We start from the raw sequence: 27,170 nt of genomic DNA on the forward strand, positions 1-27,170 counted from the left end.
TGTGAGATATAAACGCAAATTTGAGGAAAAAAGAGTCTGAACTGTGAGATATAAATGCAAATTTGAGGAAAAAGAGTAAATTGTAAGAATAAACGCAAATTTGAGGAAAAAAAGATTCTGAATTGTGAGATATAAACGCAAATTTGAGGGAAAAGAGTCTGAACTGTGAGATATAAACGCAAATTTGAGGGAAAAGAGTCTGAACTGTGAGATATAAACGCAAATTTGAGGAAAAAGAGTCTAAATTGTATACACTACCAGTCAAAAACGTGGACACACTTAACTGAATTTATGTCATGATTTTTAATATAAATTGGTAATTAATATGAATCAGTATGCAAAATTACCATGAATTCATATAGATTTATACATATATAAAATTTTTGGCTTTATATCAAGTATATTTAACTACTATGTATTTAAATTTAATCTTGTGATACAATGCATTTATTTTGTGCATACATGTTTTCACATTGCACTTATATTTAAAAGATACCTGCATGTAATTACATCTGTAATTAATTTCTGTAATGACACCTATAATTACAAAGTGTTTTGCTTAACAACATGAACACAATAAATATATTTATACCAAACAATTATTTTATTTCATTTATTTATTTTTGTACATAGTAGTTAAAGACACCTAATATAAAGTGGGATGTAATATTTTCTTACTTTTAAAGGATTAAATTTTAATCTAATGGCTTATAGATAAATCTTATGTAAAAAAAAACAACTAAGTTTCAGCCAATAGTAAATAAAAATGTAAATCTAGACAAATAAGCTCAAATTTACATTTGATTTCCCATGTTTTTTGGTCACTGCATAATTCCTACAGTTTCTTTTGTGTTCATTCATAGTTTTAATACCTATTATTATATTCACATTTTAATAACAGAAGAAAAGGTGTGTCAGAACTTCTCACTGATAGTGTAAACGTCCACATACACTGAATATAGATGTGAACATTAAAACACTGACTAGTTCTCTTTGAGTCTCACTCTTCTGCATGTATAACGTCTGTAAATACTGTGAAAAGAAAACGTCCTTCTCATTTCTCGTGCAATCAGCTTATATAGATAGATAGATATCTTCATTCGGTGTATGGCAGGCTGATTGAATTTGCCCATTAACCTGAACATCTATATCGTAGTGTGGCAAAATATAGATGTCCAAACTCATTTGAATTGGCCAGAGGGTGCACATATTTCATATAGCATTCAGAAATGTCATGCGTTGGAATTTGTTGTTTATTGTTTTTGTAGCCTTGCTATTCTGTTGCATGATGGGACACCAAGGCTTCAACTGAATTCTTTGTTTTGTCTCATATGTTTGGTAGAACTGTGATTTTATTTGCCTACAAAGCAAGCTGAATATCGATAGAAATTGATTTTTTTTTATCCCAGCATTTGTTGACTGAAAAACACAGTTTCCATGTTTTCAAATGTTCGTTATTATGTAATAATAGTTTGTTAAATTGCAAAATCTTTTTGTTACATGAAATGTTTCTGGTGAATTTTTACAAAACCTGTCAAGAACGTCATAGCAGGGTCAGAATTTAGCCCAAAATCAAATGAATGTTTTGCAAAATATTAATATGAATTATTAGTATTAAGAAAATGATGCCTATATGAGATATTGTGAAAAGAAAAATCACCTCAGTGTTTCTGATTAGAAAAACTAAATATTGTTTGTGGACAGCATGATTTTGATTGCTCTCATTACAGTAATGTCAATATAATGAGAATAATCATTGAGAATAATGAGAATTACAAACCAATGAAAACATCCGGATGCATTACAGTAATGAGGATTTGGGAGGAAAATGTCCTTAATTATCATGAGAATAACGTCACAATACAAAAAAAATCTTAATGGGCCTATAAATAATGTATAATATATTGTACTTTTTTTTTCTTCTTCTTTTTAATGTGTTTTCAGGATGAAATATGACCTGGAAAAGTGAAATTAAACCCTTTGGATGACAGTATAGAGTTGTCTGTTCATTGTATATGCTGTGATTAAAATCAATCGTCTATTGAGGAAAAAAAAAAGAAGAAAAAAGGCATCATTCACCAATTCTTGTCATTTACTTTGAGATCTTGATAAGCGTTTTGTGTTAAAAATACCCAGATGATTCTTACATAACATTTCTAAGCATGAAAACCCACTGCCCTTTAAAAACGGATAATTATATAGTAAAAAAGAAAATATGCAAATTAACTGATCATCTGGAAAATGCTTGTACATGTTTTTTTTTTCATCTTTAGAGGTTTGAGATCTTTTTGAGTGGTGATTTCGCAGCGTATGTGAAATGTGTTTTGTTTGCATGTTTAGCAGCATTATAAATGTTTCAGTTTAAAACAGTCTGTCATTTAATTTCAAAATACAACTCTGGGAGTATTAAAAAAAAATCAGTTCCCAGATTCACTGGGAATCGCCTTATTAAATTTGTAAAGTGATTTTTGATTGTTTATATGTTTGTTTATATACTGCCACAATAAAACTGGAGTGAAAACTTTGCAATCTTTATTTTTGCTTATTAAGACTTAAAAATGAAAGCAACATTCTTAAATGCAACATTTCTGTTCGATGGCAACAGTGAAATAAGCTTGAAATGAAAACAATGAAAAAAAGAATTACAAATAAGACATTAGAATTCAGATGCTACTGACATTGTCATTCATATAAGTATGAATTGATTTAACATAAATGTTTTCCGCAAGAAAATGTTTTTTAAAAAGTGTGCAGTTTATTTCAGAATATAACATTACATTATGTAGTGAGCATTAAAAGCCAACTGTGCTGTTGTGAAATGCATAAAGCAATGATAATATCCACAAAAGCTTGTCAATCTGTTTTAAAATGTGTCATGACGTTTTCAGCACTGAGCAGAAATATGTATTTTTTTTATCATTTAAAGCTACAAGCCAAAAAGAAATTATTTGGATCAAGCAGCAACTTCCAATTTTCATTCAACAAATTCTGTCATTTGTTTCTTCCAAAGATGCATTATTTCAATCAACTTACACACACACACACACTTTTCAATGACCCTGCAACACATTACAGAACAGGAAGTTTTCATGTAATAAATAAAGGCAAGGTACAGAATACTGAGTGTCTGTTCACTCCATAAGCTACTAATAATCATCTGTAATATAGAAGCTGTGAATTCAGGGCTGTTAAAGGCAACGCATGACACACATTGATGTGCTTCAACAAGTGACTCGTCATTTAAAAAAATCTGAGACAGTACTTCAGGACAATACTTGGCACAGTTGAATTTCTTAAACAACTCAGACAATCACTAATTGGTATTTCTCATCTAATATGACTTGCATAAATAGTTGAATGGTTAAATATTTGATTGGCTGTGTGCAGGTCATGTGACGTCAACACACATCAGCCCATGCAGCAGTTTGGGTTGGACATCTTCTTGTTGTGATTTCCAGACAGTTTGGTCACTGATACAGGCTCCTTGTACTCATCAGCGTGCTTCGTCACCTCTCTGAAGTGAAGGATAGAGAAATCATTCAACATGTAATGTTAAAATATCCATATAATCAGAGTGCAATTTGTAAAAAAAAAAAAAACCGGAGGGGAATATTTGACCAAGAAGATCATCACAAATTCAGCAAAAAACTAAGAATACAGAAAATAATTTTACAAATAATAATAAATACAACAAATTTGTATTACCCATGCATTATACTCAGGGTGTGATTTGCCCATCAGTAGTGAATTAGGTAACATTAGGTAACAGTTGAGCATAAACCAAGTTTACATTTATAAGCTCATAAGCTCAATAAATCTCAATACTGTCTCAATATTGACTAAGATAACTGTGTTTATGATTTTTGCCATAACTGAACAGCCCTGGGTAAACGCACAATTTAAGTTTTGTGATGCAAACTGAAGACTGAATCTTGCTGCACAACACACCACAACAAGGCTTGACTGTCAGAGGAACATGTTTTGATTCACTTCATTACCCTCAGATTATGAAACTCAATAAAACCCAATCTGCTGCCCTCTTGTGCTTTGTGTTAATATTACAAACAATACTGTAGCAGTCAGTTCGTCTGAAAGCTCTTTATGAGTGAATCTCACAAAACCTATTAAGAATACGTGTCCAAAATAACATTTTGATATTTTTCTTGTATTATATTATATAATGCATCACTGCATTATGAATAATTGTCAAGAAAATAGAAAAAACGCTTACCGGGCTAAATGAAGAACAGCCTCAATGATGTTGGATCCATCCTTAGCACTCGTCTCACAGAATAAGGCACTGTATGTCTGAACACAGAAAGCAGCCACAGTTTAGCACTTATACTAATAAAAAAAACTCACTTTCTAACTAACCTAGACTGCTTTAGGTCATATTTATTCATGTGCAGGTGGCAATGTTTTCACCCACATGTTGTTTGGAACACAAACAGGAGAAATTTTGAATAAAGTCAGGCCAGTATTTGAGAAATATCCAAAAAGCCCAGTCTTCTTAAGCCTATGATAGTTTTTTGTGACAAAACAGACTTCAGGTGATTTGGAATATAGATCATTAGTCATAGAGACTACTTGTTATGGTGCTTTCATGGTGTTTTAAGACCTTTTTGAAGCTTAAACTCTTAGTCTCTGTTCATGGTAAACCGCAGTTTGCATGAGGGTGAGTAAATTATGACCATTTAAATTTTTTGGGTAAACAACCCCTGCAGAAAAACAGAGAACAATGGTAAACCACAGTGAATAATGGCCAGGCACTAACCATGGCCAGTTTCTCTCCGTAGCTGGTTGGAATACAGGTGACTCCATCCAGAAGTGCTTCCTTCCTCAGGTCTGTCTTATTCCCCACGAGCATGATGGGAATGTCATCCTGAGACACATCCTGCACCAGAAAATAATCTCAGTAAGAATATCAGTGTCGTATTCAAACTGAACCAGCAACATCCTACTTTTCCCATTGTAGTGCTTATTTAAAGGTGCAGTATGTAATATTGACAGCTAGTGGTTGAAATGGGTATTGCAGTCAAAATTCGAAATACTGGAGCGAGTTGTTTCTCCAGCCCCCTCCTCCTCAGACTCGACGCTCACGTGGGTTGCCAGATTGAGGACACGCAACATGAACGAGCACAACTGACAATGGAAGGCAACACACCTTACACTGTAAGTTGATTTATTCACGTTTTAAGAAGCCTCTGGTTATAAATCTTTCTAGATGGATCCCGAGGCTTTTAAGGTCGGGTGGAATCTGCGATCTCTGATCCAGTTCATTTGCTGGTTTCCATGGCTGCAATACGCTGTGTTTTCTGCCAAATGGCAACCCGGGGTGTCGAATGGGTAAATTGGCAGTGGGAGGAGTCACACAGTCCAAAACAAAAACAGACATTCTGACACGGAACGCACATTTCAAAGTGGAATAACTGGCTGTAGCTTTGTTTTTCGGAGAAACAAGTATGTGAACTTAGCATGTTTTCTGAATATCTGCAAACATATTATAGGACTGTTCAGCAAATAGACCTGTGCTGATGAGCGACAGTCTTAAGGGTGAAGTAGCACCAGCTACAAATGACCGGTCAAGTCTACATAACTAAATTATGAATGTTTATGTGGATGAAATACCTCAATGATGTCAACCCATTCACGCACATTCAGAAAGCTCTTCTCACACGTAACGTCATACAGTAGGAGAACTCCATTGGCCCTCCTGAAGTAAGACTTTGCAATGCTCCGAAACCTGTAAAAGTGACACCAGAGTATTCAACTTTTAGCGCAAAGTACACTTCGGTTTTTATGCGTACACTAGGGTATTTGCTTCATTTGTATGCTCAACTCGCATATGCGCCTTCAGTTTTTTGTTGTTGCAATTTTTAGTTTGTTCACAAGGTGGCAATTCTGGTTCGGAATGTTGTTTTAAAGGGGTCATATGATGCGATTTAAATTTTTCGTTTCTCTTTGGAGTGTTACAAGCTCTTGGTGCATAAAGAAGATTCTGCAAACCTCAAAAAAAAAAAGAAAAAATCGTCAACATGATCTTACAACAAGATCTACAACTACATCTGCTGGAAATTCAGCTTGACATTTTTAGTGTATTTTTGATCAAATAAATGCAGCCTCAGTGAGACTTCTTTCAGATGTTAATGTTGTTCTTCTTTGTTTCTGTTGTTGAACGCCGGTGAGTCTCGTGAAAACCAACGTTTGTTAACAGGAGCAAAAAAACATTGACAGCCCTAAAAGTAACTGTTCAGTATTTCTTGCTTCTTAACAGGAGCAAAGGAAGCAAAGTTTCCTTTAGCAAAGGAAAACCAGTCTCCTCTTGGCTTATATCGAAATCCTCCGACATACTTCTTTACAAATCCTCATTTTGTGACCGTTGCTTTGTTTTGATCTCTCACCTGCGCTTCCACGTGCGTCACTTCTGAGCGGCGCATGCGGAAAGCCGACCTCATACGTCATCCGCCCGGAGCTGCTTCCATGTACAACTGTTGGCGCAAGCTAGATTAAAGTGATTATTATATTTTGAATATGGATATATTTCTTACAAAAACGCATCAATTCGCTACAGGAGGCTTTTGTTCAACCCCATAAGTAGCACCTGTGACTCTCTACCTGGTGATCATTGGACTTCACTTTTCTTTTTTTAATTCTTGAGGGAAGTGTTATTGTATGATTCACTGAAGAAGGCTTTTTGCTGAAACGTCTGATTGTTGATTGCTCTGTTGCGAAATAAAAATAAACTATAATTTATTAAGAAGATACAGCGAGTGCAGATCCTTTATCTCATAGTGTTGTTCGAATTTCTTAAAAAATGACAAAATTTGAAAGCTGAGACTTTGTTTCATACCAAAAGTAACCTGCTCAGTCTTGTCTGTTTGCGTGTTGTGAGTTTCCTCTTTGCTCTGCGATGTATTTTTCACTGTGTGAGAACATCATGTGTGGCGTGAGAGCGCCATGGCTTGTCGGACAAAGCAACAGTAACGAAGGGGGGCAGGTCTTTGCAAAGGGTCAATTAAGGCAGTTCTGAAGGCAAAAGGGGTCCAACCCAGTACTAGCAAGGTACTTACCTAAGAAAGTGTCTGAGTGTACATTACTGGTTTTAATGTAAATTCAGATAATAGATCTCAATCAGGTTAGATGCCATACTGAATTTAACGCGAATGAAAACAAGGTTGTGAGGGACAGACTTACAGTCTTTACAATGGCACGCACTGTATAAAGGTCCTAAATCATGGAATTTTATTTTGGAAACTCATAACGTTTAAGTTTTATGGAGTTGTTGTCACTGAAAGATTTTTTATTCTTTTCCAGAAAGTTGTTTATGAACAATTGGTATGCATTTCTTTCCCTCACAGCTTTGTTTTCATTTCTGTCAAAAATTTAACATGGCGCTACCCTGCCTAAGGTCTATAGAAGTTCAACTAACAAGTTTAACAAATAGGTTTTGTTTTGTACTATAGAGCAGATGAAGAATATCTGGGGTCTAGAAGAACAGCTCAATTATAGAGTTTAAAGCTCATGTCGACCATCACTGAATGTCTATCAGCTCAGTTTTTGCGGTGTTTTCCACACCATCGGCACTAGTCAGATCCTTTATCTTCATGGCCAGATATGGTTGTTTCGAATGAAGAAAGTGAAGAGCAACTGATCAACATAATTCAAATTCAACATGGTAAGCAAGTGCTGCTTTGTTTACAGTGTGTATATCCACAGTCGTATTTTCGGTTTCCCTTTTTGAATCATAAATACAGACTACTGCCACCTGCTGGTCTGGAGAGGTAATTCCTCTCATGCAGGCACAGAACGTACGTGCTAGTTGGCAGTTGGCTGTTGTTTTTGCTGTGTTCAAGTGCAACCTTTTGGCAGGTAACGTGAGGTTTTCATCGCCGCTTGTTCTTTGATGTCTGCTTGGTGTGTCACAGCCTTTAGAGTTTATACTATGGAGTATATATGTTTTGGTTGTGGGTTTCATCTAGAATTTGGGAGCTGGGATCTTACCTCTCCTGTCCAGCGGTGTCCCATAACTGCAGCACTGTTGGGACACCGTCCACCACCAAGGTTTTCATCTGAAAATCAACCCCTGCAATGAAACAGACACAAAAGATTTCACAATCTCTGTGACAGTTAGAGATTATATTCAAGTGTGGTAAAGTGTTAGAAAAGTCTTACCCAGTGTGGCGCTAGTGTTGCCTTTGAACTCGTTCTTACAGAGGCGAATGAGGAAACTAGACTTTCCCACTGCAGCGTCTCCCGCCAGCACAATCCTGTAAGCATTCTCCGATGGAGGCTGAGTCACTGCCAACACATCCTGCTCTCTCTGCACACACACACGCACACAAACGCACGCACACACACACACACACACACACATGCACACAAACACACACACACACACACGCACACACCAGACACACACACACACACACACACACACACATTTGGGCTTTAGAACTGAGATTTGTTTGAGTTCAGGATTTAGAATGCCGTGGGTCAAATTTAAGGCTTTATGACACTTCTTAGAAGGTGAATTCAGTACCTCTGTGAAGATGGCAGAGAGGCATTTCTTCCCTGAAGCAGTAACGTCGCTTTTCTGAGCAGGCTGTGAAAGAGTCCAGCTCAGAACGGATTCGCTGCCCGACCCGATCGCAGCCTCTTCTTGTTCTTCTAGAACCTGTGACAGCACACAGCTTACTTTAAAACATTAGTCTGAGTCTCACTGATAAAGAAATGACAGCATGTTAAGTACACAGAGAGATGCCTTTGAATTATTCATTACCCGTTCATATGTGCCTTTTTTATTCTCAAGAAGCTTTTATTCTTCAGTGTTAAAAAAAATCATATTCATTATGTAAAAAAGTGATCAAATAATCACAATCGCTCATAACAATTACCTAAAGAAAGTCTATGACTGCTGAGTTATAGAACGTTTTTATTGCTTGTCAGGGACAAATTTGGACTGTGTAACGTGGACCAGGAATGCGTAGCAAACTACTAGTATTTTTCTTCACTTTATGAAAAAGAATTGCGCTTAATTGCACTAAATGTGCATTTATGGTGTATTTGTCATACTGTTAAATTAAAAGTTTAAATAAAATAAAAAAAAACATTCTAAATAATTGTTTTAATAATGTTTTGTTCATTAAAGTACACTTATTTTTCTTTGTTTTTATATTATTTTGATGTGACTAACATACTAAAGCACATGTAAAGTACTTGATTATAATTTTAACTGTAATGTGTTCATATATTTTACAAGTACTAAATTTCAATGTCATCTTTATGAATAATTACAAATATATTTAAATACATGGCATACAAGTTTCAATAGCAATGAAATTAAAGTATATTTTAGTTTAATATAAATGCTTGTCAGTACATTCAGAAGAACACATTTCAACACATTCCATTCAATTCACACTTAAGAATATTCTTTTAAAGTAGGCCTATATCATTTCCATAATAAGCGCTTTTTTTATAAGTCTGCTAAAATGTACATCTTTTTCACAAGGGTGTAAAATGTTCTCAATTAAATGAAAAACATAACTGAAGAAAAGTGACCTTGTCTGTAGTGTCTGATTGGTCGGTCTGATTTACTGACATCATACCTCTGTATCTGATGTGTCTCCAGACACAGTGGTGTTGCTGTCCGCTGCTTGCTCAGGACTCGGACAGGAAGTTCTCTCATGCTCGTAATCGTAGCCGTTATTTGAGCGCAGGGTAGACATGCCACTGTCCACGCAGCTTTCGGGAAGACTGTCTTCCTCGCAGCTGCGTCTACGCATGGGGTCGCACAGGGCCAGAGCCAGAGAATCACAGCTCGGTCTGCACAGACCCTCCATCAGCCCAAACTGATCAAAGTCCTCGTCCACGCACGTGTTACAGCACCTACGGAAGTGTTCAGTGGGTCAACATCACAGATTTGCATTTCCTGAAGGGAATAGTTGTGCATTAGCTTTAGGATTTAGTTCTGTATATAAGTGAAAAGTCGGTTTGCTGACTGTCAGAATCAATGTGACACTGTCTTAGCCATGTAAAGGATCTTATCAAACCAATCATAATTCAGTAGCAGATTTTACAATGACCTCGTCACTGTCAATTTAGAATAGCAAACATTATATCAATTGATTTTCTATATTTCAAACTTCTATATTAAATACAATATATTGGTTATACCATATTGATTATCAGGCGATGTGTGAGATTTATTTTTTATTTATTGTATCAGTCAGTGTTAACCCTGATTTCTCATTTACAACAACAAAAACCACTATAGACATACTAAATAAAATAGTAATAATGGCAAAAACACACAACAAAATTCCTAAAAACTGAAAACAAATCAAATTAATTTAAAATTAATTTACACACAACATTTCACATTTTTGAAAGACACTAATAATTAAATAATACTCATTAAGGTTGCAAAGGGGTAGAACATTTCCGGCAAGTTTCCGGAAACTTTCCAAAAATCCCTGGAATATTCAAAAAAATCCTGGAAAGTTTCCAAAATTTCTGAAATTTTCCACCTTTTTGCAACCCTAATACTCATATGTAAATCTCAAAATGAATACTAATTTTTCATACTGTACATGCGATGCTTAAATTCACCTCATTTTAGCACTTATGTTTTATTTTTACTTTATTTTGACGAAATAGTACAGAATTTCAATATTTGCCATTTATCAGTTTTCAGCCATAACATTAAAACTATTTTAGTTTGTTTTATTGGCTGAAATTTAAATATTGGTGCATCAATTAAAAAAAACAACAAAAAAAACAGACAGCAATAAAGCACAAGTAAAGATTTTAAATGGAGTCTGTATATTTGGGCTAAATTAATGCAGTGAATTACTAATGAAACGAGTTTAGAAAGTGTGATCAACATCCGTACATTTAGACCTCAACTCTTACCGATCAAGAATAAGAGTCTTTCTGGTGCTCATGTAAACTCCAGGTGAGATCCCACTAACACGCTGTAAGAGAAAAAGATCACGTCAAATGTAAACTCGAACCCTAATCCACACCTCTTATAAAAACACACAGCCATCAAAGTATAAGCCTGATCAGCAAACATTGCTCTCAAATAGCTTAATCCATTTTACAAGAGCATCTACAGTAAAGAAAAGCTCTGGACACAGGAGGCTCTTACCTGCGTCTTACTCTTGCTCTGACTGTTCTCCAGTGCCACACGCAGACTGTCATTACTGTCATGGAGCTTTCTGTTTGCTGCCCTGGACATGAAGAAACAGCAGAAACATCATTTTGCAAAGTAGCAGCTTCATTTTACTCTGATGCAGTCAGCACCTTCAGAAAATCAAGCCTCTTACAAACTGGATGGATGGATGGATACGCTGTGTCTCTTAAAATAGACAGCGCTAGCAAGGCTTTTCACACTTATATGAAGCTGTGATTAATTGCTGCATTGGCTTTGGTTACATGTTAGAAGTTGAAAGATCTCACAGATACAGAGGGAGTGAAACTGTCATTAGTCTGGCAGGTAATAACCATCTGTGCAAGACCATATTATTAACACTAAGCAGAGAGGAGCACAAGGCATCTGTTAACTTTTTCATGTTAATCTCTGGAAAACAATTTCATCCCATTATCATTCTTTGAAATGACAAGTTTCATGAGTAGGTTAACGGTCAGGCCACATGGCTACATGTATTTAAAAATGCATTAAAAAGTTTAAAAAAGAAAATTGCTTTTAAAAAAGGCAATTGTGAGATAAAAAGAGAAAAAATATAAAAAAGCAAACCCTACTTATAATTTTAGCTTCTGCTGTGTTGCCTAAAATGAAAGCACACATTTTTTTTCACTCCTGCAGAAGTAATGTAAAATATTAATGATTAACTATTAAACGTATTTAATAATTTTAGAACACTTCAGAATCTAAATAATACTTTCTGAAACATTAGCAAATACTGTTCTCTGTTTTCTTACTGTCATACTACACTCGGGGAGGATTGGAACGAGGAACGAGGAGACGCTGGAGAACACTTCGACATGGAATTTAATAGAATCAGCAACGGGGAAAACACAGGAACTCATGGAAAACGTTTAATTGAATCAAGGGAACCAGGAAGACACACGTAGCAGAAGACATCAACAAGTAGAACCGACAAAAACCTAACTGAAAGGACTGGGGTTTTTAAACACAGGATAAAGGAGACACACCTGGAATCAAATTAACAATTAATGAAACACAGCTGGACACAAATGATAACCAATGAGGACAGGACACAGCAAGAACCAAATAAGGGCAAACCGGAACATACACGTGACAGATCGCCCCCCTCACGGACGGCGCGTCCCATGCCGTAACCGTACCATCAGGGAGGGGGGGTGGGCGCCCTGGAGGCTGGTGCAGGACTGGAACAGGGCGGAGACAAGGGAAGCCTCTAGGGCGGGTCAGGAGGCCATGGCGGAGCAGGTAGTTCAGGTTGCCATGGCGGAGCAGGACACTCAGGAGGCCATGGTGGATCAGGGGACTCAGGAGGCCATGGCGGATCCTCCGTGGCGACATGGAATTTAATAGAATCAGCAACGGGGAAAACACAGGAACTCATGGAAAACGTTTAATTGAATCAAGGGAACCAGGAAGACACACGTAGCAGAAGACATCAACAAGTAGAACCGACAAAAACCTAACTGAAAGGACTGGGGTTTTTAAACACAGGATAAAGGAGACACACCTGGAATCAAATTAACAATTAATGAAACACAGCTGGACACAAATGATAACCAATGAGGACAGGACACAGCAAGAACCAAATAAGGGCAAACCGGAACATACACGTGACAGATCGCCCCCCTCACGGACGGCGCGTCCCATGCCGTAACCGTACCATCAGGGAGGGGGGGTGGGCGCCCTGGAGGCTGGTGCAGGACTGGAACAGGGCGGAGACAAGGGAAGCCTCTAGGGCGGGTCAGGAGGCCATGGCGGAGCAGGTAGTTCAGGTTGCCATGGCGGAGCAGGACACTCAGGAGGCCATGGTGGATCAGGGGACTCAGGAGGCCATGGCGGATCCTCCGTGGCCTTAGCTGGCTCAGCCACGGGTATATTGCCCCCCCTCCAAATTTTCTTGGGGAAATCTAGGAATCCTGGGGGGAGCTCTGGAGGAGCGGGCACTTGAGGGCGCTCTGGAGGAACGGACACTTGAAGGCGCTCTGGAGGAGCAGGCACTTGAAGGCGCTCTGGAGGGGATTCAGGGACTGGAGCCCTCCTTGGGCTAAGCACGGGTACAGAAGCCTTCACTGGGCTAAACTCTGGGACAGGAGCCCTCCGTGGGCTATACTCGGGAACTGGAGCCCTCCATGGGCTATACGAGGAATCAGGAGCCCTCCCTGGGCTTAACTGGGGATCAAGAGCCCTCCCTGGGCTTAACTGGGGATCAAGAGCCCTCCCTGGGTTTAACTGGGGATCAAGAGCCCTCTCTGGGCTAAACGAGGAATCAGGAGCCCTCCCTGGGCTAAACGAGGAATCAGGAGCCCTTCCTTGACTAAACGAGGAATCAGGAGCCCTCCCTGGGCTAAACGAGGAATCAGGAGACCTCCCTGGGCTTAACTAGGGATCAGGAGCCCTTCCTGGGCTAAACGAGGAATCAGGGAAGCGCTTACGAGGTGCTGGCACTGGAGGGAACTCTGGAGGAGCAGGCACAGCAAGGCGCTTTTGAGGACCGGGCACTGGAGCGAGCTCTGGGGCTGGAGCCGACACTGGAGCGAGCTCTGGGGCTGGAGCCGACACTGGAGCGAGCTCTGGGCAGGAGTGAGCCACGACCGACAGGCTTGACTTTGGAGTGGCCAGCGGGCTTGGCACAGAAACGGCCGGCGGGCTTGCCACAGAAACTTCGGAACTAGACTTCGGAACGGCCGGCGGGCTGGAGAAAGCCGCGACCGGCAGGCTTAGCTGAGGAACGGCCGGCGGAGGGGTCCCGGATCGGGATCGGGATCGGAGGCTCTCCAGACACCGGATGAATGCCTCCTTCCAGTCGAGGTTGGTGGTGTCTTGGAGCTCCGCGGGGCGATGGTAAGTAATCCCGATCCGGAACAGCATCACAAGGGTTTCCCCCTCGAGGGAGCTGGCGATGGCGAGCGGCACGAACGCTCTCGCGTAGCTGACAGGGTCGAGGCTCGCCTGAGCCACGGCGATGAACATCGCTTGTTCCTCCATTTGGGCAGGGAGAAACGAACGGGGAAAAAAAACAAAAACACTATTTAAAAAACGAAAAACAAACACGGGTAGAAGGAGCGCCGCTTACTGTCACGGTCTGCTGTTCTGTCACACTACACTCAGGGAGGATTGGAACGAGGAACGAGGAGATGCTGGAGAACACTTCGACATGGAATTTAATAGAATGAGCAACAGGGAAAACACAGGAACTGGAAGACGTTTAATTGAATCAAGGGAACCAGGAAGACACACGTAGCAGAAGACATCAACAAGTAGAACCAACAAAAACTAACTGAAAGGACTGGGGCTTTTAAACACAGGATAACGAGGGACTAAGGAGACACACCTGGAATCAAATTAAGTTTGGATCACCTGTAAATAAACTGCACTTGGGTTCTCACTTACGCTCGCCTTCAGTGGATGATTCGTTACAGTGACACTTACGGTTTGTCTTTGTTTTTTAGTATGCTTCAGAAGATGCAAGACAACGAGAGTGAATGTATATGGCATGTGTATGTTATTGAAACAGCCATTTCAATAACAGATTTGCAGTGTAAATTCTTGAACCATGGCTACTCATTAACATTGTTCTTATTAGCACAGGATAAAGTATGTACAGTGTGAAAATGGAACAAGATGCTGGGTAAACAAGTGTGAAAGCTCATTTAAGTCATGAATGTGTAGATTTAATTTATTTATTTATTTTTTAAAGGAAAAAATTGAATGGAGATGCAATAAGAAATTAAACTTGGAATTGATTGTATTTAGAGATGCTTGGGATTAAAACTGGAAGACGTGTAAATATTGAATTAATTCTCCTCAGTTTTTGACCTTAATAAGTCTCAAATTTCCTTGTAAGTGCATCTGGCTGCTGGACTCCATCTCCGGTTTGAATGTGTGTTTTGATTTGTTTTTCTGATTTCTCAAAGAACCTGCAAGTGAATCTATCTCAAAATGGCTTAGAAGCAGCTTTAAATAAAAAACAAACTATTTGAAGGCATATCTGTTGTTAGCACGAAGAGCTGCTACAATGAAGTGCTGTGTGTGTTCAACTCACTGAAGCACCTCGATCTGTCTCTCCAGGTTCCCTCTCTCCTCGGAGAAGCACTTCATAAGAGCCTCATCTCTGTACAAACACACAGATCGACATATTTAGGATGAACCTAAACATTAACCTTAGGGTTAACCTTAACATATAGGATCATGGTATCTAAAATATGGTCATGCAGAATAAGGCATTAACATGTGTTTAACAAGTACTAATAAACAGCCAATATTCTAGTAATATGCATGCTAATAAGCAACAAGTTAATAGTCAGAATTGGTCCCTATACTAAAGTGTTACCAGTTTCATCTATCTTAAGCAGCTTTCTCTACTGTTCGAATCTGTCATAGCTTTCGTTGGTTTCACCTAATGTCCTCAGGTTGATGATCAGTCATTCAATATTTGGGTAACCTGAAAACATTTTTACACCGTAACACTCATTATACTAATGCTGGGACACTCACACACAGGTAAACTGCACTCTGTTTTGCAGTTACTAGGCGACAAGGTTCAGACATTCCTGTGCAGTGTGACGCGTGACACCAGGATATCCTGCTCGGATGATGTCAGCACTGCAAACACTCACAAAACTGGTTTACAGCTGCTCACAGCCATCATGCAGGGAAATTGACACGTTATTGACATTACACATCCAGCTGGGAGTGTCAGACTGAGTCAGAAGAGACAGTCTAGCTTACTTCAGAGTACATATTTGATGGGCTTTTTAGAAATTCCTGGTCTGAAGATCTGAATCCAAAGGGTTATCACATATTCATCAGTAACTAAGTCAACTGGGGAAGTCGTGGCCTAATGGTTAGAGAGTCGGACTCGTAACCCAAAGGTTGCGGGTTCGAGTCTCGTACCGGCAGGGATTGTAGGTGGGGGGAGTGAATGTACAGCGCTCTCTCCCACCTTCCTTACCACGACTGAGGTGCCCTTGAGCAAGGCGCCGCAGCATAAATGGCTGCCCACTGCTCTGGGTGTGTGTTCACGGTGTGTGTGTGTTCACTGCTGTGTGTGTGCACTTTGGATGGGTTAAATGCAGAGCACTAATTCCGAGTATGGGTCACCATACTTGGCCACATGTCACTTCACTCACTCACTCACTCACTCAACTGTGACACACACACACACACATGGTCCATACCGTTCAAAGTTGATGCTTTGGTCTGTGAGATCACTCTTAAGGGAGTCCAGCTCACTCTGCAAGAACGCAATATTAGTGTGGGACTCCAAAAGCTCCTGTTTCAACTTCTGGTTTTGCTGAAAGAGGGACACAAGACAAAAACGCATGATATAATATCATACACAATTTCAATGGTCTACAGGTTCAAAAAGGAGTCATACCAGCAATAGCTCGTTGTTCTGTCGTTTCAGTGCTGAGGTTTCCTCTTTGAGGCTGATACTCCTGTTTTGGTTTTCGATCTAAAATAATAATAATAAAAATACATCTTTTTTTTAAAATACCGCTATAAATAGCGCTTTATACAATACAGATTGTTTCAAAGCAGCTTCACAGTAATAAACAAGAAAATAACAGTGTTAATGTTGCAAAATTAATCGATTCTGAAACAAATGTAATTTTAGCTATAAAGAATAGTGTCATTATTCAGCCTTAATTTAGTTCAGTGTTCAATTTAGTTCATTAAGTGTCAAGTCGCAAGTTCATCAATTATGAAATAAATCAGTTAAACTATAAAGCAGCTCCCCAGAAGACAACAGTGTCAATATTCGGCTTAAGTCAGTTCAGTGTTAATTCAGTTCAGTTCAATAACAGTGTCAATGTTCATCAATTATTAAACAAGTTCAGTTCGGCTATAAGCAGCTCTACAGAAGACAATAACATTATTATTGAGCTTAAGTCAGTTGAATGTTGATTCAATTAAGCTAAATAACAGCGTCGATGTCGCAGAGCTCATCACTTATGAAACTAATTTGATTCAGCTTTTAAGCAGCTCTGCAGAAGATAATAGTGTCCTTATTCAGCTTGAATAAGTTCAGTAACTGTGTCAGTGCTGCAAAGTTCATCAGTTATGAAACAGCTTCAAATGCAGCTCTACAGAAGACAACAGTGTCCTTATTTAGCTCCAGTCAATTAAGTATGAGTGCAGTCAAATCAATAACATTACTGAATATTGTTTTTTAAACCCCATCTTTCTAAACCAACTTTTATATCTACAAATCTATATAAGCTCATTGTTATTATAAATCAGGAGTCAGTCACCATCTGCAGAGTCTGTATCTTCTGCTGAAGTTCGCATATCTGAGACTCATACTGGTGTTTCATGCTGCTCAGAGTCGCCTCAGCTTTTTTAGACTCCTATAAAAGAACAGAGTCCATACACTGGTGTTAAACATTATAAATCTTGACATTTTATAACATTTATAAAACAAAAAAGGACTAAAATGGTAAAATCATGAGTGAAAACTGAAAAAAAAGATAAAATATGATAAAAAATGATGTGATAAAAAAAATGTAAAAATTCCAAATGTGTTGTGATATGCTGAAATGATGACTGCATGGTTGCAAACAAGTCAAAATAGATATTTTTTAATATAAACTATTAAAATGAGACACCTAAAAAGCTCTGTACAGAAGATACTTTATAAAACATTAGATCAAGACAATTAAGGTAACAAAAGGTTTAGGAATGTCAGTACACTAATGGATACAAATGCTTTTTACTTTTCACAGGAACTTGAACAGGTGTTGTTGAACAAACAGTCAGTTCATTTCACATTACATAATGTGACAAGTCGTGGAACACGGGTCTGAGATAAGGAACAGCGTAAGGAACAAGAACAAACGCAAGACTGTCTGCACTAAAATGTGATGTCACGGATAAATTAAGCCTTGAATATGATCCAAGACACTCACATGATTGGCTGGATCCCAGATCACAGCAAACAGCTGTGCCAGTTGCCTATATCAACTCCTAACTCACAATAAACAGAGCGCTGTATCCATAGAAACGATATAAATACAAGCACTGAAGTAATATATAATCAATTACAGTTTTCATTTTTGATTACAGTGACAATGAAAAAGAAAATATTTCTGAACTGAGGGATGCCTGAAAAAAAAAAACATTAAAATGTTTGGTATTTCATATCAGCACAGTCCCTTTAAGATAAACATGCACTACAAATCATACTTAGAAAGGTGCCATTTATTTTATTTATTATTTTGAAGAGGTTTTATTTTATTTTAAGAATAATAAAGTTTCAGCATACTGCATCTAACTGGATTACTCAATGAATTGTCAAAATAATATGAAGTAGTTTTGTTATAAATGCCTTGTTGTGTGTTTGATCACAATAAAGAATAATATTATGTAATCAATAGTGTTGCACAGTAACAGAAGTATTAAATGTGATGAATAATGTGATTTATCATTATGGTAAAGAGCCCTAAGATCTATACCGCACCTGTTCTATAAAATAAACATTTTGCATACTGTATTTATATGCAGTTTATGAGCTCCAGATGCAAGATGCAATGTACATGAGAGAATATCAAGTGCTGTTACAGACGTTTATGACGGACGGTATTTACAGTGCAAATAGTTTCTCTTAATGATGGGTCATGGGTGGGTAATTTGGGTACCTTTTCTGCCTTAACTGAAAGTGAAATGAGATTTCAGTGTGTGTGGAGATACTGCGACATAGAAATGGTCATGTTTTCAAGTAAAAAAAATTTAAATAATAAAAATCTAACCATGCATAAAACAAGAAACAAATTAGAAAGAGAATATATCTAGAATTAAGTTTTTTTTCTTTAGCTCATCAGTGAATTTGCAAAAAAACAAATAAACAAATAAATAAAGAAATAAAGTAAATTATGCTTAATAATAAATATAAATAAAAAACACACATATACAGTATACACACACACACACACACACACACTTTTCAAGTAAATGCATATTTTTTTATAATGTATATATGTATATTACTCCTGATGTTAAATTGGGCAAATCTTGTGTTTGTCTCCTGACCTGTAGACGTGTGTTTCTCTCTGCGGTGTGGATGCGGTGATCCATCTCTTCCTCCATCTCACTCAGCTGTATAGCCGTCTGATCCTGAGCTCTGAACAAACAGCAGCAGAACACACATTGGCCGTCACATATGCAGTAATACACAATTCTCTTACTTGCTTCCACTGAACAAAAAACGGAAGAATGGTTTCAAACAGTTTTGGTTACCATTGACTTCCATTGCATGGACAGAAAAAAAAAATATATATCCACAGAAGAAAGAAAGTCATACAGGTTTGGTTCACAATATATGATAATATAGCACTATTCAGATGGGATTAGTTTTACAAGGGTAGATGAAGTAATGTAATTTTACCACAGCAGGTCTATAATATTAATGGCCAATTCGCACGGTATAAGAAATCTCAGTTACAGAAGTTTTGTGCCTCTAACAAGTGCTTTCAGCCTTCTTTTTGATTTGAATGTTATGCATCGTTGTATGCAGAAAACACTTGAGGTTTACCACAAACTTGTCCCACCGCCTAGAATGTAATCTTCGTAATCTTCACTGGCATTGTCCGTATGATGATTACTGAGATGGCACATTCGAACTGGACTACAATCACTGAGAAGCTCGGGTAATATTACTTTAGCCCACCTCTCCACTTAAACCCCGTCTGAATAGGACTAAAGACAGAATTTCAATTTCAGAATTTCATTTCTGGGTGAAGTATTCATTTAAGTTAAGCTTTTAACCGTTTTAAGTTCTCTTTTTAAGTTATTCGTGTGTGTTCAAGGCCAAAGAATGTCATATAGATAACAATCTATGTACTGTTCCTTTAAAGAGGTCATATGATGCGTTTGCATGTTTTCCTTTTACTTTAGTGTGTTTTGTAGCTGTTTGTGCATGTATAAGATCTGCAAAGTTACAAAGCTCAAAGTCTCCCACAAAAGGAATTTTTCTGTCTAGAAGAGAAGGCTGATCCAGACCGGCCGAAAACGCCTCACATATCTACGTCACTATGTGGAAATATTTGCATAATACCACCCAAATGGATACGCAAAGCAAGAAGGCGTGGTTTCAGGTATCACAGTACTGTTGATGCCGCCATGCCGTGGAGACGCTTTGTGTTTCTATGTGGAAGCAAAAGCACTTTTTTTGGCCTTTCCGAAAGTGGACGCAATTAGGAGTCAGTGGTTAACATTTATTTACAACACTGTTCCAGAACAGTACAACCCAAATGTCCGAGTGTGTGCAGCAAAGTTTCCTGAACCTGGGAGAGTACAAGGCTGGTTGTGCAGAAAGGCTGTTTCTAAAATATGGGGCAATTCCAACTTTGCTCGGACAATCTGGCACTTCTGAATCAGAGCCCGTAAGTATGTTTTATAATTTGCTATTGACTGTTCAAATGCTGAGTTTGGTGAAGTGTAGAGTAATGCTTACTGTTTGTCGTTCTTACGATCACAAATGCAGACAGAGATGGATTTATGTTTACAAACGTAGTATCCTCTGTTCTCTGAATATAACTGGCGGCACAAAGACGACAAACATGATTCACTACATGTTCTGCTTCACACAGGACGCTCAAGTAGAGCCCGTTGTGATTTACATTTCCAACACACGCTTGAAATGTTCAACCAATCACAACGCACTGGGTCAGCTGGCCAATCAGAGCACACAGCGCTTTTGGAAGGAGGGGCTTTGTAGAAATCGACGCGTTTTAGAAAGATTGTGCATAGAGGATCTGCAATAATGAACAGTATGTGAAAAATAATGAAATTTTTGAAAATTAAAGCTAACATATTCTATTACACCCAATACACAAAATAATGAGCTTGGAAAATAGCATCATATGACCCTTTTAATGACCCAGAAATCAACACACTGAGCTGAAGAAACTGTAAATGTAGCATCACATTTCATCTTCACAGAACCATTTACAGTAGATTACTTACAAATTGTAGTCCATTACTAAATATTGAAAGATGTAGTTAGTAACGTAATCTATTACATTACACAAATTATGGCTAATATAATCAGACTACTTTTTGATTACTTTTAGATTACTTTTAACCCAACTCATTATCAGATTGATTTGAATTGGACAATTTTGCACCATATTGATATAAAATATGAAGAAAAGAGAATTTATTCCATTCTTTTATTCCATTCTTACAAGATGAAGTGCATTTAAAATCATTACATCAGGGTTTCCCAAAATGGGGTTTGTGAAGGAACTGCAGGGAGTCTGTAAATCGATGAAGTTAATTAATGAAATCTTTAAACATGATAAATAAATAAAAATAATAATAATATTAAAATAAAACCAATCAAAACAAAGCACTAAAAATGTAAATATTTAATTTGTTAATATGCTGCTTAATAATCTGTCTGTTCAATTCCACAAAACACTTACTGTATATATATGTGATTTTAAGAAAAGAAAATTTAAAAGATAAAAAAAAAAGAATTAGGAAGAATCAATAAATAATAAATAATTTACTGCCATTTTGTGAATATTTTGTAATCCTATAATCAATAAAAAAGTAGCTGTAGTCTGATTATGAGTATTTTAAAAAGTAATGTAATCTAATTACAATTTTAGGAATCTGATTACATAATCCAGATTACATGTAATCGGTTACTACCAGAGAGCAACTCAAGAACCCTAAACAACCAAAAATGGTTCTTGATACAAAGATGCTGCAAGGAATTTCTAAAGAAACTAAAGATTTTAACTCCACCCAGATTCTAAACCCCTGTATGGAAAGTACGGCGAAGAAAACATGGTGGCCACATGAGTATGTATGTACTGTATGTGCATGAGTTTGTGTACCTCTTTACAGCAAGTGCCAGATGTTCCATTTCTGTGTTCAGTATTCGGATCTCTTTGATGAAACTGAGAAGAACTCTTTCATACTGAGGGACAATTCTGGGCTCCGTCAAACTGATGTTCTGGTACAGGGTTGATACCTGGTCAATCCTACACACATAAAAACAACACCAAGCCATTAAAACACACCCATTAATGTTGATTAGAACAGAAACACGATTAAATAAAACAGAGTTCCGCTTAAGGACAATCATGTGTTTACAGACATTATTCAATCCAATGGAGTTTAATACATCACTAGCATGACCTGAAAAAGATGGTGCCAGGTTGTGAATAACTGCATGTGTCTGAGCCTCATGACTTTGCTGTTCTCTTTCAGGAAGTAGCACTTGTGTCATCAAATGCTATGGCAGATGAGTGAAATAAGAGAGGTATTGATAGTCTATGACTAATCAATGTTCTGTCGACTTGAGCGTGACGTAACAGTGATGTGTCTCATGTCAAGCCTCTGGCTAGAATCAACTCCACCGACCTGTCATGAGATACATCAAACTTCATTTGAACGAGAACCAAACAAAAAGCTAAAGGTCTCATGACCGGAACAATTAAAAAGCTGGGAAATGAAAACACATGGGGAGATTTCATGATTTGAATGATCATCAAGAACGTCAAAGCTCATCACATATATGAAACAAATAAAACTTCCCAAGAAAGAACATTAGCATAAACAAAGATTCTTTCAACAATTTATTAGCATTTAGGGAAATCATTTCACGTATTTCTGAAACTGTAGATTATGGTAAACGGTTAGTGGTGTACCTGATCGGATATTTGCACAGACTGATAACCAGAACTAGGTCAGATATATTTAGTTATTGTAACATGGTATACTGTAATTTTGAAATGTGACACTCTATTATTTTGATTTTTCAGCCGCACTGACCTTTCAACCTACATTATGCAGATATGTTCAATAATTTTAGTTCAGTCTACCCAAAGTGTATTTGCCAAACACAGAACAGCTGCTTCCTGATCATACACTTTTAAAAATACAATACAATACAATACAAGTTTATTTGTATAGCACGTTTAAAAACAACTGGTGTTGACCAAAGTGCTTTACAAGGCCAAAAAATAAAAAAAAATTAAAAAAATGAAGCATGAAGAAACTTTCCATTAAACAGAAGGCTCTCTATAGTGGAAAATGTTCTTAATAATAATAATAATTATACTAATAAAATAATTAAATATATTAATAATATTTTAAAACAAAAATATAAATAATTGTTTATATATATATAGTATAATTATATTATTAACAAATACTATTTTACTACATGTATGTATGTATGTGTATATATATATATATATGTATATGTATGTGTGTGTGTTACACATAAATAATACATAACGTCTCGGTTACGTATGTAACCCTCGTTCCCTGAAGGAGGGAACGGAGACGTCACGTCGGATGACCGACGAATTGGGATCTCGCTTAGAGGGACCAATCTACTTCGAGTGTAAACTAAACGAGCCAATGCACATTGGCATGCGATTATTGCATCCAGCTGCCGCTGATCACAGCGTGAGTATAAGTAGGCAGCAGATGCAGCGCATATTCAGGTTTTCGCTGAGGAGCCGAGCCGGTGACCCGGAAAAAGTAACGCAAAAGTAACGTAACGCATTACTTTCCATAAAAAGTAACTAAGTATCGTAATTAGTTACTTTTTTTATGGAGTAACGCAATATTGTAATGCATTACTTTTAAAAGTAACTTTCCCCAACACTGTACATAACAAATAAATAAATAAATATAGATATATATATAGTATTACTAATAAATAAATATTAATAAACAATATTTTTCAACACATTTAAGCTTAGATAAAGAGATTTTGTCCAACTCAAAATCATAATGAACTGGAATTTTATGAATATTCATAATAATTAGGACTTTGTATGTTAAAATATTTGTGCGCATGTGTTTGTCCAAGTTTTTGTGTCATGTTAGAAGAAAAAATCCTATGAAAACGTAAGAACTTCCATTAAGAAATTTTCCATTATGATATTTTAAGATTGATTCCAAATTCCAATAGAAATTCCAATGGGAATCCCACAAAAATGTCCCACTTATTCATTCCTTTTGTTAGATAGATAATGAATGTCATTATTAAGAAATACTGCTTTCATAAAAATAGGCAATGGGGAGTGTTTAAACCTTAAAAATGCCCTTTAAACTTAAATGTCCTATTAGGATAATAGTCAGGAATATTATGAGAAGTCATATGTAATAATGATGATAATGATAATAATAATAATAATAAAGCTCAACTTAGTTTTGTGTTATGTTGGGATCCTATTAAAGAATTCCCATTAGGAATTTTAAAGATACATTTAAGTGCATTTTTAATTGGAGTACAGTACAAATGTATTCACGCATTCCTTCAGGATTTTGTTGACTAGGGTAAACTGACAGCTTCTGCACAGACAGCCAGGTGTTTTACCTGGGGATGAATTTGAGCTGATCCCCCAGGCGGGATTTAAAATCTTCCCAGGCGGCAGAGAAACTCTCCCCGACGTGTTCGCTGCTCATCTCCACCTCGTCCCTCAACAAGTGTGACTCCTGAAACCCGTCCATAAACTCCTCCAGATTGATCGTGCCGTCTTTGTCGGTGTCAAGTTTGGAGAAAATCGCATCTATCTCGGTGGGTCGCACGCGCAGCTCGGAGCATATTCTGACGAACTCCCATTTCTCGATGCGTCCTGAGTGATCCACATCACAGGCGTGGAAGAGCGCGCGGAGTCTCTCCTTCTGCGCGTCAGACCCCATGACTGCTCCACAGACTTAATATTTAGCAAACATTATGAGAGTGACTTTTCAAACCGTGTTGACCTGGTGGTATCATGCTTGCACACTGGCTCTCTGAGTTCAGTGAGTGGAATAAACGCCCCTTACACAAACTGCGTTAAGTAAACGAGCTCCTTCAACTGTTAAAGGCGTTTAGTTTGCGGCGGCGCGTCACGAGGTGTTTACAAAATACTTCAAAAACACCTGGGAATAAAAGATTGTTTACAGTACAAGAAAACTCACGTTTAGCATTCATTTAATTGTTGGAGATCACATTAAAAGGCCCGATATACTCCACAACGCAATGTTACAGAGGTTTGTACAGTATCAGGCCTACCTGCCCAATTTGGACACTTTCCATGAGAACAGTAGTAGAGAAATGCGATTTTGATTTTTTTTTTTTCTGAACAAAGTATTAGTTAAAAAAGTAGGCCTAGTTAATTTTATTTTACGTTAATTTTATATGAAGCTCGCCATATGTGCAACACATTTCCAATATTTTCGACATCTCTCAGTACATTTTACAAATTTGTGTCATTATTTTCTGGCAATAAGCAAACATTATGATTAGTTTGAATGTTATAATTAAAAATATGGCAAAATGGGCAACAGGGGAGCATATTTAGTCTCACTCAGTAAGCGACCAAAAGACGTTTGGGACGACTTGTTGATTGGCAGTTCTTAATAAACTACAATACACATTAGTTCGCACAACAATAAAAATATTTTTTTTATCATTTTTTTAAAACAGTATCTGGGTATCAGGGGTGAATGAGCTTGAAAAATGTAAAAAAAATATTTACTTCAAATTTATTTATTTAAAATAAAAAAGTGTATTTATTTAAAATGTACACTCTAAAAAAATGCTGGGTTAAATATAACCCAACGCTGGGTTAAAAAGGGACAAACCCAGCTATTGGGTTGTTTTGACCCAGCGGTTGGGTTCAAAACAACCCAATAGCTGGGTTTGTCCCTTTTAACCCAGCGCTGGGTTATATTTAACCCAGCGGATGGGTTCAAAACAACCCAATAGCTGGGTTTGTCCCTTTTAACCCAGCGCTGGGTTATATTTAACCCAGCGGATGGGTTCAAAACAACCCAATAGCTGGGTTTGTCCCTTTTAACCCAGCGCTGGGTTATATTTAACCCAGCGGATGGGTTCAAAACAACCCAATAGCTGGGTTTGTCCCTTTTAACCCAGCGCTGGGTTATATTTAACCCAGCGGATGGGTTCAAAACAACCCAATAGCTGGGTTTGTCCCTTTTAACCCAGCGCTGGGTTATATTTAACCCAGCGGATGGGTTCAAAACAACCCAATAGCTGGGTTTGTCCCTTTTAACCCAGCGCTGGGTTATATTTAACCCAGCGGATGGGTTCAAAACAACCCAATAGCTGGGTTTGTCCCTTTTAACCCAGCGCTGGGTTATATTTAACCCAGCGGATGGGTTCAAAACAACCCAATAGCTGGGTTTGTCCCTTTTAACCCAGCGCTGGGTTATATTTAACCCAGCGGATGGGTTCAAAACAACCCAATAGCTGGGTTTGTCCCTTTTAACCCAGCGCTGGGTTATATTTAACCCAGCGGATGGGTTCAAAACAACCCAATAGCTGGGTTTGTCCCTTTTAACCCAGCGCTGGGTTATATTTAACCCAGCGGATGGGTTCAAAACAACCCAATAGCTGGGTTTGTCCCTTTTAACCCAGCGCTGGGTTATATTTAACCCAGCGGATGGGTTCAAAACAACCCAATAGCTGGGTTTGTCCCTTTTAACCCAGCGCTGGGTTATATTTAACCCAGCGGATGGGTTCAAAACAACCCAATAGCTGGGTTTGTCCCTTTTAACCCAGCGCTGGGTTATATTTAACCCAGCGGATGGGTTCAAAACAACCCAATAGCTGGGTTTGTCCCTTTTAACCCAGCGCTGGGTTATATTTAACCCAGCGGATGGGTTCAAAACAACCCAATAGCTGGGTTTGTCCCTTTTAACCCAGCGCTGGGTTATATTTAACCCAGCGGATGGGTTCAAAACAACCCAATAGCTGGGTTTGTCCCTTTTAACCCAGCGCTGGGTTATATTTAACCCAGCGGATGGGTTCAAAACAACCCAATAGCTGGGTTTGTCCCTTTTAACCCAGCGCTGGGTTATATTTAACCCAGCGGATGGGTTCAAAACAACCCAATAGCTGGGTTTGTCCCTTTTAACCCAGCGCTGGGTTATATTTAACCCAGCGGATGGGTTCAAAACAACCCAATAGCTGGGTTTGTCCCTTTTAACCCAGCGCTGGGTT

The 27,170-nt window shown here is 37.9% G+C and overlaps 1 protein-coding gene across 1 annotated transcript; it reads right to left on the minus strand.

Moving 5' to 3' along the window:
* Positions 1–2,753: 2,753 nt before the first annotated feature.
* LOC107752555 (ras and EF-hand domain-containing protein-like) lies at positions 2,754–24,929 on the minus strand. The gene is made up of 17 exons (XM_016568559.1): positions 24,537–24,929; positions 22,036–22,182; positions 19,220–19,310; positions 17,446–17,541; positions 16,569–16,646; positions 16,369–16,484; positions 15,234–15,302; positions 11,153–11,234; positions 10,915–10,976; positions 9,609–9,888; positions 8,540–8,674; positions 8,173–8,320; positions 8,002–8,083; positions 5,629–5,743; positions 4,775–4,894; positions 4,232–4,308; positions 2,754–3,514 (listed from the first exon to the last, which is right to left on the minus strand). Exons 1-17 carry the CDS (start codon positions 24,860–24,862, stop codon positions 3,409–3,411), a joined length of 2,130 nt encoding a protein of 709 aa, XP_016424045.1. The 5' UTR covers positions 24,863–24,929; the 3' UTR covers positions 2,754–3,408.
* Positions 24,930–27,170: the final 2,241 nt, after the last annotated feature.

This window comes from Sinocyclocheilus rhinocerous, unplaced genomic scaffold (genome assembly GCF_001515625.1).
Source record: "Sinocyclocheilus rhinocerous isolate Xijiao unplaced genomic scaffold, SAMN03320098_v1.1 scaffold1102, whole genome shotgun sequence".
NCBI classification, from domain to species: domain Eukaryota; kingdom Metazoa; phylum Chordata; class Actinopteri; order Cypriniformes; family Cyprinidae; genus Sinocyclocheilus; species Sinocyclocheilus rhinocerous.

Bases quoted from the DNA above. Each gene is read 5' to 3' on its own strand.
- LOC107752555 (XM_016568559.1), bottom strand. From the start codon at position 24,862: ATGGGGTCTGACGCGCAGAAGGAGAGACTCCGCGCGCTCTTCCACGCC. The intron at 17,542-19,219 runs GTCAGGAGACAA...GTTCTTTTATAG, and splicing joins AGAGAAACACACGTCTACAG to GAGTCTAAAAAAGCTGAGGC. The intron at 8,675-9,608 runs GTATGATGTCAG...GTGCTGTCACAG, and splicing joins GAGACACATCAGATACAGAG to GTTCTAGAAGAACAAGAAGA.